The 14,531-nt window shown below is 39.2% G+C and overlaps 1 protein-coding gene across 1 annotated transcript in view; it reads left to right on the top strand.

Annotated features, from left to right (window-relative positions):
• SERPINI2 (serpin family I member 2) overlaps positions 1–6,881 on the top strand; it is a 35,661-nt gene extending 28,780 nt beyond the window's left edge. The window contains exons 7-8 of the mRNA XM_075548892.1: positions 1,651–1,740; positions 6,805–6,881. Coding sequence (XP_075405007.1) covers positions 1,651–1,740; positions 6,805–6,881 — 167 coding nt within the window. The remainder of the gene's footprint in view (positions 1–1,650; positions 1,741–6,804) is intronic.
• Positions 6,882–14,531: the final 7,650 nt, after the last annotated feature.

Here is a 14,531-nt window from a genome sequence, read left to right as displayed (position 1 = left end):
AAGTCAACAGATGAAGTCAAATAACGTGTGTGTCAGAATTGTATCCTCTCACCATATTTATTCAATCCGTGTGTAGAGCAAATAATCAGAGATTCTGCACTTATGGCAACAGGACTGGAGAAAAGTTCATTAACAACCTTTGATATGCAGATGACACACCCTGCTTCTGGAAAGTGAGAAGACCTTGAAGGACCTGCTGATGAAGATCAAAGACTGCAGCCTTCAGTAAGGATTACAACTCACTGTAAAGGAAACCCAAATCCTCACAACCGGACCAGTAGGTGATATCATGATAAATGGAGAAAAGATTGAAGTTGTCACGAAATTTGTCTCACTTAGCTCCACCATCAATGATCCTGGAGCCAGCAGTCAGGAGAGCAAAAGGCCTGTGGCATTAGGTATGTCTGCAACCCCAGACCTCTTCAAAGTGTTCAAAGACAAGGATGTTGCTTTGAGGACTAGGGTGTACTTGACCTAAGCCCTGATGTCTTCCATTACCACATATGCATGTGAAACTTGAACATTGAATAAGGCAGACCAAAGACAAACTCATGCATTTGAACCAGGGTATTGGTCCGCCATAAGAGCAAACAAATTGGTCTTAGAAGTAATACATGTCAGTGGTCTTCAGGAGGAAGGGTGGTGAGACTTCATCGCATGGATTTTGGACATGTTGTCACGAGACACTGGTCCCTGAGCAAGGACATCATGCTTGGACACATTGAGGGTCAGTGGAGAAGCAGCACCTGGGTGAGACAGATTGACACAGTGGCTGCACCCTTGGGTTTGAACATAACCATGGTGAGGTTCGTGCAGCCGGGCGTTGATTTGCTCTGTCCTACAGTCGGGTTGCTCTGAGTCAGAGCTGACTCCGGGCACTTCACCACAACACAATTATCATACAAATTGTGCTGTTATTATCTTTCCGCAAGCCTGACAGTAATTGTACAAAACCAATGCACTGTTCCTAAAGAAAACATCTCAACTGAGTTGAGATATTTAACCGAGAAAGAGAAAAATGCAACAATTTGAATTTTTCACCTCTAAATATTGGGAAGGGCCAAAATGGTATCAGAGAAAAATTATCATTGCAATAATTTTTGAGTCAGAAAATGTATTCTCCCTATCTCATAATTAAACTCCTGTGCTCATTCACAAACCAAATCCTGTAAGCTCTTAGATCAGAAAACAATTTTGGAAATGCAAGTTAAAAAATGAATTTGAACTGAAGTATGATTACCATAGCCTGAAAAATAGTAATAAGTGCAACCATATTTATATAGGAATTAAGAGTTGAAAACTTTGGAAGGATAAATTATTTAATGTAAATAAACAGTGAGCAGAAAATTACTATTTAAAGGATAAAATTTTTCAGCTGCTTCCACTAAACTGGATGTAATTTCTAGTTTTCTTCTTCATTGAGCATAAAAGCAAATTAGAATTATCCCATGAATAAAATGATATTTATTATTCTCCTCAGTTTTAAGACTTATCCAAAAAATCACTTTAGTTAGAAAATGGTTATTTTTACATATGTTAACTCCTCAAAAATGTAAGCGTTCCTTCCTGCATCAGATACCTTGGCTGTATTTTTTTATTTATTGATACGTAAATGTAAACATCGAAATAACTCTCATCTCTTTTTCATAGGCATCCATGTCCCTGCAATCATGAGTCTGGCACAGAATCAATTTGTAGCAGATCGTCCGTTTCTGTTTATTTTGAAGAACAATCCAACAGGTACCTTGATGGAAAATTACTAAGGGGAACTGCTTAAGCTAATCTGGAACTGATTTGAGTGCCTCATTGAAATCGACACATCTGAATAGAATTTATTCTTTCAATAGGGTTTGCCGAGGGCCTACTTTGTACCGGGTCGTACATTTTAAGGAAAACAAAACACACTGCCCCCCAGTCCATTGGGACTGAAAGCAACCCTCTCAGACAGAGAAAAACTGCCTAATGGGACCAGACGGCCACATCTCTGTCCCATGGAGCTGGTAGGAGGTTCAAACCTCTGACCTTTTGGTTAGCAGTCCAGCTCTGTAACCACTGTATCACCAGGTTCTCTTAAAAATATAACAGGGGGCAAAATAGGCCAAAAGGTAATTATGGTTGCCACCAAAGCTGTTATCTAGTTCAGTAATTGTTGGTAACTGTCTCTCAAACAAATGCCATCCTAATTGTTAAATTAGATATTTGACTAATAAATGGGTAAACCCAGATAGTTTGTGCCCAGTGACACGACACAGAAGAGTCAGAATGGAAACTGGACCCAAACTTGTCTTGTCTGAGAGAAACTTTCCTTCTAAGACCACCCACTCACTCAAACACGTCATTGAGTCCATCCTAACTCATCGCAACGCGTACGAGCTTCTCTTTGATGCGTCCAAGACCCTTTCTTGATGGGAGTAGAAAGCTGCCTCTTTCTCCAGGAAGGAGCTGGTGGGTTTGTACTGCTGACCTTGTGGCTAGCAGCCCAAGTCGTAACCCAGTAGGACACCAGCCTCCTTAATGTGCTTCCACAGCAGTGGATGTGGAGTGTTGGAGAGAGAGTTGTTGAAGATTTTTTAGATGAATTTTTAAAAAGACTTAATGAGGCACAGAATATGTAGTCTGGGGTGAAAGGGAAAAGTTAAGCATTGGCAAAGACTTACGAAGTGACGGAGTTTAGGGTCACTAGGGGAGACCCTCATAATTTCCACTTGGGCAATGGTCAGAGAGGAGGGATGAGCTGAAAAGGGGACGATGAAAGAAGTAGATGTGAGATTAGAAGCTGAAACAAAGTTAACCCATGTCGATTCAGATCATTTGGGTAGACACTTCAGCATTTTATTTTGTAGAAAAGAAAGGCCAGAAATGTTGATATAAAGGAGTTTTCTTTATATCTTTACTTATGGCTTCTGCGGCCCATTGAGAGTTATAAACCACAGGAGAGCCAAAGTGTGTTATGCAATTCTGTATTTTACCTAGGATCTACGAGATTCGATTACTACCTTCCATGAAACTAATGCTGGGCAATTTTTCTCCAAAAAAAATGTTTTGGAAACAAGAGAAGAGTTTTAGAATCGCTGAGACTGCACTAGTACAACTTCTATTGCAGTTGCCGATATGTCAATGTTAAAATATATTCTGGATATATCATTTGATCTATGTATCTTTAACCTTTGGATGACTTTAATTTCTTATAATTAGTATGTAATTATTGAGTGTGGCGAACAAAAAGAAATGAGGCTGAATTGGGAATCAAGGCACAAGAAAATAGTGGCAGTTAGAATAATTATGTTTGACTGTGTACTTTCTGAGTTGATGACTTGTTATATAATAGCTTTCAGTAGAATAGCAGTGTAAAATTCAAAATCCACAACAATCCACTTATTTATCAATTTGCTAGAAGGTTTAACTATCAGACCTTAATGATAATCTCTGCCTTTTTTAATGTTCTTTTTTATAATGAGGCTCAAAACCAAGATGACTCCCTTAAAGTATTGTTTAGAATGAATGGACCCTCATTTATCAAGGGCTGTAAATTGTTGCCATATAAAATGTAGAAAAGGCTATTAACTTAGAACAATACACATCCGGTGATTTATTTTTCTCTCTCTCACAAATGAATTCAAGAAACCATTGAAATTAACAGACATGGGGACTTAGCATAGCCCCAGTTGGGTTTCCAGTGTTTAATTCTTGACATGAAATATAAGCACATATCCATCTGACAATATTATGAGAAATGATTTGGGCTTTAGTACAGCCAATTTGCAATCTACATGAAAACAAGTTTTGAACAAATCAGTTCTATTGTGTACAATCTAGACATTATGAGAATTTTTTTCTATCAGAAAGTTTTATCATCTAAAGCTTAGTAAGTCAAACATCTAAAGCCAGGAAACGCTTGCTACCTTCTCACATTCTGAAGCTGTAGGCTGTCTTTGTAGACTTTCAGAAGAACTCTGTAAAAGGTGCTGCAAACTTCTGAGAAAACAGAAGCATGATACTGAAACAGACAGGGCACTACCCAAAGCAAGAATACATACATAAATGGTGTTCAGCACGCTTCGCTTCCATAGCACTAAGGGAGAAGCAAGACCTGCAGGGTAGTTATTAAGAAACCTTTCCCAATCTCTCTCTCTCTGTCTCTCTCTCTCTCTCTTTTCCTGATCATTAGTTTGATTGATGTTATTGTAGTTTAATATTGGATAGTGAAAATTGTTTTTATATGACAGAGACTTTATGTAAATGTATTTGTTAAATATTAGCGATATGCTCTGTAAGAAGGGGCATGGCACAAATGAAAACTGGAATAACATCTACTTCAATTGCCTGCAGTTCCATTGCGATTATGCCAAGTGAGAGATCAAGCGTTCTCTTAGTGTAACAGTGACTAAGTTGCTCTGGTGGTACAGTGGCTTATGCATTGGATTGCCAACCAATAGGTGAGCAGTTTGAACCCACCAGCAGAAAGATAAGGCTTTCTGCTACTGTAAAGATTTACAGCCTTGTGTACATGCTCTGGTCTAGCTGGATTTGTAAGGTAGAATTGGGGGTAGTTAGAGGGGGGGGGAAGCATTAAAGAACTAGAGGAAAAGTTGTATGTTTCATTGGTGCTATAGTGCATCCTGACTGGCTCGTCTATTCCTTGTGGCTCTTCTGTAAGCGGGTGTCCCATTACCTACCGATGGGCTTTGGGTCTCCACTCTACTCCCCCTCATTCAAATTGATGATTTTTTTGTTCTGGGTCTTTGATTTCTGATACCTGATCCCATCGACACCTCATGATCACACAGACTAGTGTGTTTCTTCCATGTGGACTTTGTTGCTTATCATCTAGATGACCCTTTGTTTATCTTCAAGTAACGTAAGAGCTGGAAACACAGGGAATCCAGGATAGATTAACCCCTTGGGGACCAAAAATGAAAATAGTGATATCAGGAGGGAAAGGAAAGTAAAGGGAGAAAGGGGGAAACCGATCACAATGATCTACATATACTCCCCTCCCTGGGGGACAGACCAACAGAAAAGTGGGTGAAGAGAGACAGCGGTCAGTGTAAGACATGAAAAAAGATGATGAATTATCAAGGATTCATGAGGGAGAAAGAACGTGGGAGGGAGTGGGGGGAAATGAGGAGCTGATACCAAGGACTCAAGTAGAAAGAAAATGATTTGACAGTGATGATGGAAACATATGTACATGTGTGCTCGACACAATGGATGTATAAATTTTGATAAGAGCTGTATAAGCCCCCACTAAAATGATAAAAAAATTTACAGCTTTAGGAATTCTAGGGAGCAGTTCCTATGAAATCACTATAACTCAGAATCTAGAATTTAGATTAGATTTGTGGCACCACAAAGATTTGACTCAAAATGTTTTCCTTGGTCAAGAAAATAGACAGAAAGTCCTGGAACAAATAGCCTTTGCACAAAACCCTGTAATTTTAGATGTTTAAAATTTTAAATGATTGCCTTCAATACAGCTATTCATTATCTTTAAAATTTTCTTTAAAATTTACCTTCTAACATCCTAACAAGCAATTTTGATAAGCATTTTAACGATTATGACGATATAACAATCACTACTAGTTTCTATAATGACTTTAATCTATAGCTCATCTACATTCACAGTATCAGAATTTGTTCTTCTTACTCCAACTTCATTTGGTTGAAAACAGACCCACTCTCATCAGTAACACAGAAGTAAACAAACTCTTCAACAGATTAAAAAAAATAATTTTAACAAATAACGCTTTTCCTTACGGTCTCAAGAAGCTGGTTACAGAATCTCTGTTGGTGCACTGGTTGAGCACTTGCTGCTAACTAAGAAGTCAGCTGTTCAAATCCACCAGCTGTCTTGAGGGACAAAGAGGTAGCAGTGTGCTTGCATGAATGTGACAGCCTTGGTCGCTCTCAATGGAGTTCTGCTGTGCCCTATGCTAGCCCTACGAGTAAGAATCAACTCAAGAGTAGTTGGTTTATTGGTATCAAGAATTAATGCAAAAGCTCTCAAGTATATTTAAATGTCATTTCCATTTGCTTTAAACTTATATAAAATCTATATTTTAAAAATTGTTGAAATGAGCTTTTATTCTCCCTGAGAGTAAAGAATTTAAGTCAAAGAGGCATTTGACAATGGTTCATTCAAACCACTTCTCTTATGTTTGGTGAAAAGCAGGGGAAGGAAGTGTGACAGGTGATGTCTGCTTTGTCCTCTAGTTCTTGCTTCCCTTTCGCCTGCGCACACGGAGTGGCTTGGAACAGGTGTTTGCATTTAAGCTGTATATTCTGTCACCTTGGTGAGATGTTGAAAGCAGTAACGATGTGAAAATATTGTCTTTACTAGTGAGCTTTAGATTCAGAGGGAGAAGCGGAACGGTGAACGCTGCACTTTTAACCCTGCGGGCTCACCTTACGTGCATACAAAGATGACTGCTAATCCTTTACTTTTAAAAGCCCACCATGTTCATCACCATATTATTATGCTCTGTTTGCCTGACTGGGTCTCTATATTTAGAAGAACACCTCTCTGCCACTGTATTTTTGCTTTCCTATCATAGGAAAATCAAGACTAATGCATTTTCCATGAAGAGCTCTTGTAAATGTTAATTGACTTCATAAGTCACCAGAAAATGATCGAAAATGATATAGTTATACATTTTAAACAAAGAAGATATTTCTATGAGGCAATGCCTATTTATTTTATAGAGAAAAAAGATAAACTGATATATTAAAAATTAAGAAATGCTCACTATTGTCATTTTTCCCTCTGAAATGCCTAAAATTTCCTTTTTCCTTTTTGTTTTCTAGAATCAATTTTGTTTATGGGAAGAGTGACAAATCCTGACACACAAAAGATGAAAGGAAGAGATGTAGATTCCCTCTGAATTATCATCACAGCCTTATAATTAATATAAGCTGATTCCTAGAAAAATATTAAATAGGCAGAATTTATTAAAATGTTTTCCTCTATATCCTTTTCTTTCCTTTCTAAGCCATTTCTGTATTAATATAAAACTTCATTAATGAATAAATGATAGTAGAGGTTTGTTTCAGATCTTTTATTCCTAAATGAATATATCTATAAGTCTAATAGTCTGGTCTTAAGTATAGAAAATGTAGAACGAATTTAAGAAGACGTGCATGTGTAACAGTTCACAATAATACTGAAAAGTTCCTTTCAGGAGTCATTTAGGAATAAAAGGAATTTCATATCCAAGACAGGATTGTTCTAACAGCTTTACAGTAATACATAAGCACACTACTTTTGATTCATGTAGCCTCATGAAGATATAAAAACGATTGGAAGGAAGAAAGGTTTAGAGTAGATGCAAGCATACTCCTTCTCGGGTGCATACCGCCGCTCCAGTCTGCAGTGCCGGCAAACGTTTAGCCAAGGAACTAGATACTGCATTCCAGAAAGAACTGTGATCTTCTCAGAGCCCTGGTAAAACAGAAATCACATCTTTTTTTATGCTTCCATACAGTGTCTCTCTGATGCCTGATGAGCTCTGAAGAGATCTTGGACCTTAACTATGTTTTCCCTGCTTCAAGATCTTTTGAAGCACTATTTTAAAAATTATTTCTTCATTGAACACGTAAAGAAATTGGAAAACCCGAGACTTTTATAAAGTTTTTCCATTTTTGTGTTATTCACCTTCATGGCTACTTCAGGGACAGAATTTTCAAAAATTTACCTCCCTGAGCTAAGTAGAAGTGTTAGAACAAACACTGTAATCTGGGAGGGTTAAATGTGGGCCTCTTCCTCTCATTACTGTGAAATATCAGGTTTAAATAGCCAAGCTAATACTATAGTACAATGAGACTGGACGTAATGTTTCACAATTATTTTTATTTTCAGGCTAGTGATATAAAGTGTCTGTTTTGTTTGTTTATTTGTTGTTTATTTGAGATGGCAATGCTTGACAGAGGACATAATGATCGTAACTACCTGTTTCTGAACCTAGAAGACATTGAAGTTAAAAAAAGTCCATCTACTTTCTCTCTGTTCAATGCACTGAAAAGGCTATGAGATCATAGCCTCTGGACGATGTATTACTATTTGGAAAAAGACATCATATTGGTTATAGCACTAGGTCAGCAAAAAAGGGGAAAGACCCTGAATGAAATGGATTGGCACAGTGGCTGTAACAATGGGCCCAACCATCACATCTGTGCGGCTATCAAGGACGGTGCTGGGCAAGGCAATGGTCCATTAGCTTTACCTAAGTAGGCACGTGCTGAACCGAGGAGGCGCCTACTAGAGGCCGCTCAACAACAGCAGCGACGATATCCTTATTCCCGATGAAGAAATGCAGATTCAAAGCAGTTCTATAAATTAGTCAAGGGAACATATGGTAGGACATTTGCGTCCTCGTGTACCTGAGCTATAAACCCGTGAACTTAATGACTAAGTAATGCTATCAACTACTTAAATCCTGTGAAGTGAGGCAGATCTTCTGTGGAAACCTTGTTATCCCGTGTCCCCGAATTTCTAGGTGGCGCAGCTGATTTATCCTGGACTGCTTACTTTAAGTTTGGCAGTCCGCAGCCAGCGGTTCCCTGAAAGGAAAATCCTAGCGGTCTGCTTCCCTTAAGGTCATAGGTAACCACAGCTTATGGAGACGCTTTCACTTGGTAGCACATCGGGCTGTCACGAATTCATCTCTATTTGACAATAACCGACGCGTCTCCATGGCAACATGCAGAGCAACGCCCAACAATGTATGAAGACAACTTTAGAATTCACGGTGAGGACCTGACATGGAAACATAATTGAGAGCAATGTGCATTTTCCAGTAACCTTAGATGGCTAGTCTCAAGAGTGGGGATTCAAAACCACCTCCTGCTGTGTGGGAGAATGATGAGGTGATCTGCCCCTCCCCCCTAAAGATAGACAGCCTATGCAACGACACAGATGGTTTAGCTATGCATTTGAAAATGCGTTCAAGCGACGCACGAGGTTTTCAGCGGCCTTTCCCCCTGCAGTGGGGCACCAAGGATTGCTCCGTTGTTTGCTCTCAGTCTGGAAGCACCACTGAAACCTGCTCACTTTGAGTGACCATCCTGGCATTTGAAATACCAGTGACATAGCTTCCAGTATCGCAACACACAAGCATTGCAGTAGGACAGACAAGTGATGGTGTTGGGGAAGAAGAATGGCAGTACCATGGTCTGCTACAAGGACAAAGTGATCTGTATTAGAAGCCGTAAGGGCAGAGTGTTCCTTAGAGGTCAGGATGGCAAGGCTTCTTCTGACAAACTTTGGACAGATTGTCAGGGGAGACCAGTCCCTGGAGAAGGGCATCATGTTTGGTAAAGTGGAGGGGTGGTGGAAAAAAAGCATCCTTGACAAGATGGATTGACACAGTGGCTGCATGAATGGGCTCAGGTGTAGGAATATTTTTGAGGATGGCCCGGGACCATGCAGTGCTCTGTTGTGCATAGGGTCACTCTGGGTTGGAGCCGACCCAGTGGCATCTAACAACAACTTGAAGTCACTTATTTGTCCAGTTTTGAATATTTGTGTTTTCTTTACGTTCTAATTCAGCTTGAAGGCTGCAATCCTTGACCATCATCAATAAGTGCTTCAAGTCCTCCTCACATTCAGAAATCAAGGTTGTGTTACATGCATGTCTCAGGTTGTTAATGAGCCTCCAATCCTGATCCATGCTCTTTTTCACGGAGTCCAGCTTCTCTGATTATCTGCTCAACATACAGATGAATCAGTATGGTGAGAGACGACAACCCAGATGCATGCCTTATTCGATTTTAAGCCATGCAGTATCCTTCTGTTTGCTCCACACACCAGTTTCATATGAGCATGATGAAGTGTTCTGGAATTCCCGTTAGTCTCAAAGCGATCCATAGTTTGTTAGGATTAACATGATGGATGCTTTGACTTAGTCAATAAACTCCAGGGAACATCTCTCTGACACTCTGTTTTCAGCTAGAATCCATGCGACATTAGCAACGATAGCCTTGTTCCATGTCTTCTTCAGAATCTGGCCCTAAATTCCTGGCAGTTCCCTGTCAATGTTCCCCTGCAACCCTTGTTGAATGGTCATCGGTAAAATTTCACTTGCATGTGATACTTATTATATTCTTCTATAATGCGAACATTCTGTTGGGTAACTTTTCTTTGAAATGGTGCAAATATGGATTTCTTCTGGTTAGTTGGTCAGGTAGTACTCTTTAAAATTTCTTGGCATTGGTTTAGCAAGTGCTTCCAGTGCTTCAGCAGTTTGTTGAAACATTTCACTTGGTATTCGGTCAAGTTCAGGAGCCTTATTTTTCACGAATGCCTTCAGTGCAGGTTAAACTGTCTCCTTCAATACCATCTATTCCTGCTCAAATGCTCCCTCTTGAAATAATTGGATATCTTCTAGTTCTTTTTGGAAATGTAACTGTGTATTCTTTCTGTCTCTTCTTATGCTGCCTGGATCTTTGCCTTGAGACTCTTCCGATATTTTAACTCTAGTCTTGAACTTGTCTTCAGTTCTTTCAGCATGCTGAATGTGGTCCCACATTTCTTTTTGGTTTTCCAAATCTAGGTCTTTACACGTGTCATTACAATATTTTACTTTGTCTTCCTGAGCTTCCCTTTGAAAATTTCTGTTCAGCTCTTTTGCTCCATGATTTCTTCCACATATCTACTATATAATTAAGAACAAGCTTCAGATAATCCAGGATATACCTGTGGCATACCAAGCTTACATAAGGAAAGAAAGCTGACAAGGCCTCTGCCTCATTTGGCAGAAATGAAATAAACCAGTGAACAAATAGGGCAAAAAATTAGATCGTTTCATATGATGTCAAGTGCTGCCATTTATAGGATAAGGTGGTAAGAAGGGGTTATAAAATGAGATAATCTAATGAGATAGCTACCCACGTTTCACTTTAAATACAGTTTTTTTTTGGAATGGTCTTAGGTGTTAGTTTCTCTTTAACAAGATTTGGTGAATGTCTAGCTTGGGTTCCTTGCTATGAGGCCTCACTTGGAATTGTACTCTTCTCTGATTACATGCTTTGCATCCAGAAAGTGTTGTTTGTCTCATAAAAAGAGTGCGGTACATTCATTTTGAAGAGAGAGTAGCTTGTGAGGTGGGTTCAAGTTGACATACTCCTCCTCTCCCTCCTTCTAGCAACATAGTTGCCAAAGCACTTTCAAAAATCAAAGTCTTTATCTTCACCCTTATTTGCAGTTAACTTGGGAGATATAATTTCCTATCACTTCCACTCTCCAGGGGAGAAAGATGAGGCTGTCTACTACTGGAAAGATTTATCATATCGGAAATCCTATATAGATTCTCTGTGAGTCCTGATCAACTCCAAGGCTGTGGACTTTGTTCTTAAGGGCACAGCATCTGGAATATAGTTATAAAACGTATTTACTTATGAAATAGACTAAATAGCCATCTTTGCCAAGCAGTATGAAATCTTTAGGGTTTGCAACAGTTTTATAATTATGTGGAATATATTGTCAAGCTAATAAGCCCTCAGAAAAATCTAACAAATAATGTGTATTATATATGTATATGTTATACATGTATGTATCTATAGACACATTCACATATATTTCTTTCTAAAGGAATAAACATCATGATGGTGCTGATATGTCTTATGAAACTTTAAAACTCGGTTTTAGAGTTTGCACATAGTTCTGCTTCATGGCATATATTAGAAGCGTCTGCTCTATCAGGTCCTGAATCAAGGAGGGGAAGAGGCCTGACAAAGATTTCTGTTCTTTTTCAGTGAGCTTTACATTTCTCATGAGCTGAGTAATACATGTGTAAAACTCTGGAAGATACAGATACAAAATTTGGGCTGGATTCATAAGAAACCCATGCTTGGGTCTGGAAATGAAGCATTTTCCTCACAGGATGCCCTCACACCTTCGAGACCTGCTCCATGAGCGGCCCTGATGTGAAGGGGGATCAGTGCAGACGAGCCCCAGGCCGTCAGTGGGAAAGTGGGCCAATTTCAATCTGTTTCTTGCCAGATCACTTTTGTCCTGGTTCTTCCCTTCCTTTTTTTGTTTTTTTTTTTTTGCTCCTCGTGTTTTGATCTCCAAATCTGAGGTCTGAAATGCAAGAGGTCAAATAACCAGCTTATTTTTCCTTTGATGTCCCCCAGTGACCACCGGACAGCATAACATAAGGGAGATAAGAGTTAGCAGCCCTGGTGGCAGGGTGGTTACGCACTGGGCTGTGAGCTATAAGGAGATAAGAAAGGACAGATTTTTCACTTTCTAACACTGTCATTTTTCACCAGTCACCTCAATTCTCTCGGGCTTTACTGTCCTATGAAAGGTTGGGCGAATCCTATTTAAAGTCTTCATTGCAAATTCTTATAATTTTAAATCTTGAGCTTCTCAACAAAGGCATATCTTGATTGAGGAAGTATGTGTGTTTGGTCGTTATTGTTAATAATTAATGTGCTTTTACAAAATAAAATACATTGCAGAATGCACCTGTCACTCTGATTTTGTTCATACACATGATCCTCAATAATTGATCATTATGTTTGTACAGATTTTCAATTGAATTTTAAAAAATATACTGTCTATTAAAAACATTTTGAATGGTAAAGGAGACATCTACCTGTTCTTCAAATATGCCCAACTATGGTTTCTCTGTTGCTGGGCTGTTCTGGGCAGTGTCTGCTTAAGGAATAACTCATTTCTCTAACCTTTGTACTCTGCGATTTGACTAATTTGAGATTGTCACTGTAAACCCAAATAAGCAAGAAGCAGGTGCACCTCTCTGACCACTCTGTTTCCTCATACCGGCTTCATGCAACTCTTCCAGCTAGACCTGGAGCCTCATGTAGATGCCGGAGCCTCTGGTTCCTCTGTGACTCTGTGCCACGGAGTCCGTCTGGGGTCCAGGTTCAAGCCAACCAGAAATACCTACTTGCATGGCACTAAGTTGTAAGCAAGAGTTATATATACTAATTGGAATTTGAGAGAATGGTTGAGACAGTACCAAAACCCACACTCACTGCTCTGCAGTCCAATGCAACTCCAAGTGGCCCTAGGAGGAAGAGCAGAACTGCTCCGCAGGGTTTCCAAACTGTCCATCTTCACAGGTGCAGAAAGCCCCATTTTTATCCCACGGAGCAAGTGATGGGTCCGCACTCCAATTGGAAATTCACTGTACTAGTGCTAAATTGGTACATTTAAGGGGAGGCTTCTGTAACAAAAATCCAAATTTTGTTGTGTGGTTTGAAGTTGGATGGAAATAACGGACAGGCATAGTTTACTTAAAGACAAGAACTTTTTGTTAAACTGAGGGAAACAGTTGGTAAAAGTTTGCTGTATAGCTCAGAGAGTCATTTTTTAAAATCTTCTGATGCAGTGTCCAGTCAGAAACTATCACATTATTATTTTCCCTAAACTTAGTTGACTACTGTCCTAGTCAAAATTATTCAGAGAAGCAATCAGTCACACATATGAAAGGACTTCAAAAATTTGTGGGAAAATGGAATTAAATTATAATGGAATTTCCCCACAAACTTCCTGACTCCCCCTCATGTGTTGTATGGTATGTGTGTTGTGAGAGGGAGAGATTACCAAAATTTTGATTTATGTGAGGCAAACATCGTAAGGAAACCCTCCTTTTGATTGGTGGGTTGATTGTATTCGATTATATTATGGATAGTAATTACATTAAATTATATTAGATTACATTATGGAAAAGCAACAAGTCTAGTGGTTAGGCAAATCACAGTAAATTGTAGCGTAGTCAGGTTGACACATAGATTAGCCATCAGAATTACTTAACCACTGGTTACCAATAGAATATGAACAGAGAGATATGTAGTTGGCTGAGGTGGTTTGTGATCAAGTTTACGTTCTTTTTATGTCTCTTTAACCTAGAGAAAGGCAAAAGTGGGTATTTGAAAATAATCTCTGCCCCAGCATTTAACTTCGCATTTTTCCAAAAGTCAAGGATAGGAGAAAGTTTCCAAGATACTTTTCAAGATGTAACCATGATGATTATTTTCTCTCAACTTTAGGGTATCATATAGTATGATATGTTTTTAAATCATTTTATTGGGGGATTGTACAACTCTTACCACAATCCATCCATCCATCCATGTGTCAAGACCATTTGTACATTTGTTGCCATCATCATTCTCAAAACATTTGCTCTCCACTTAAGCCCTTGGTATCAGCTCCTCATTTTCCCCTCCCTCCCTGCTCCCTCTCCCTCATGAACCCTTGATAATTAACAAATTGTTATTATTTTGTCATATCTTACACTGTCTGACGTCTCCCTTCACTCACTTTTCTGTTGTCCATCCCCCAGGGAGGAGGTAAATTCTACTTTAAATTTTTGTTTCCTTGATTTAAAGTTAACACTCCACACTACTGGTCTATACTTAAGGACTTTCTCACTCCCAGTCATCAAGCCAATGCTGACTCATAGAAACCCTATAGGGTAGACTGACTCTGTGGGTTTCCAAGACTGTACCTCTTCACAGGAGTGGAAAGCCTCACCATTCACCAACAGGGACTATTTAGACAATTACAA

Source organism: Tenrec ecaudatus, chromosome 4, assembly GCF_050624435.1.
Source record: "Tenrec ecaudatus isolate mTenEca1 chromosome 4, mTenEca1.hap1, whole genome shotgun sequence".
Classification (NCBI taxonomy): domain Eukaryota; kingdom Metazoa; phylum Chordata; class Mammalia; order Afrosoricida; family Tenrecidae; genus Tenrec; species Tenrec ecaudatus.
This window is presented reverse-complemented; position numbering and strand designations above follow the sequence as displayed.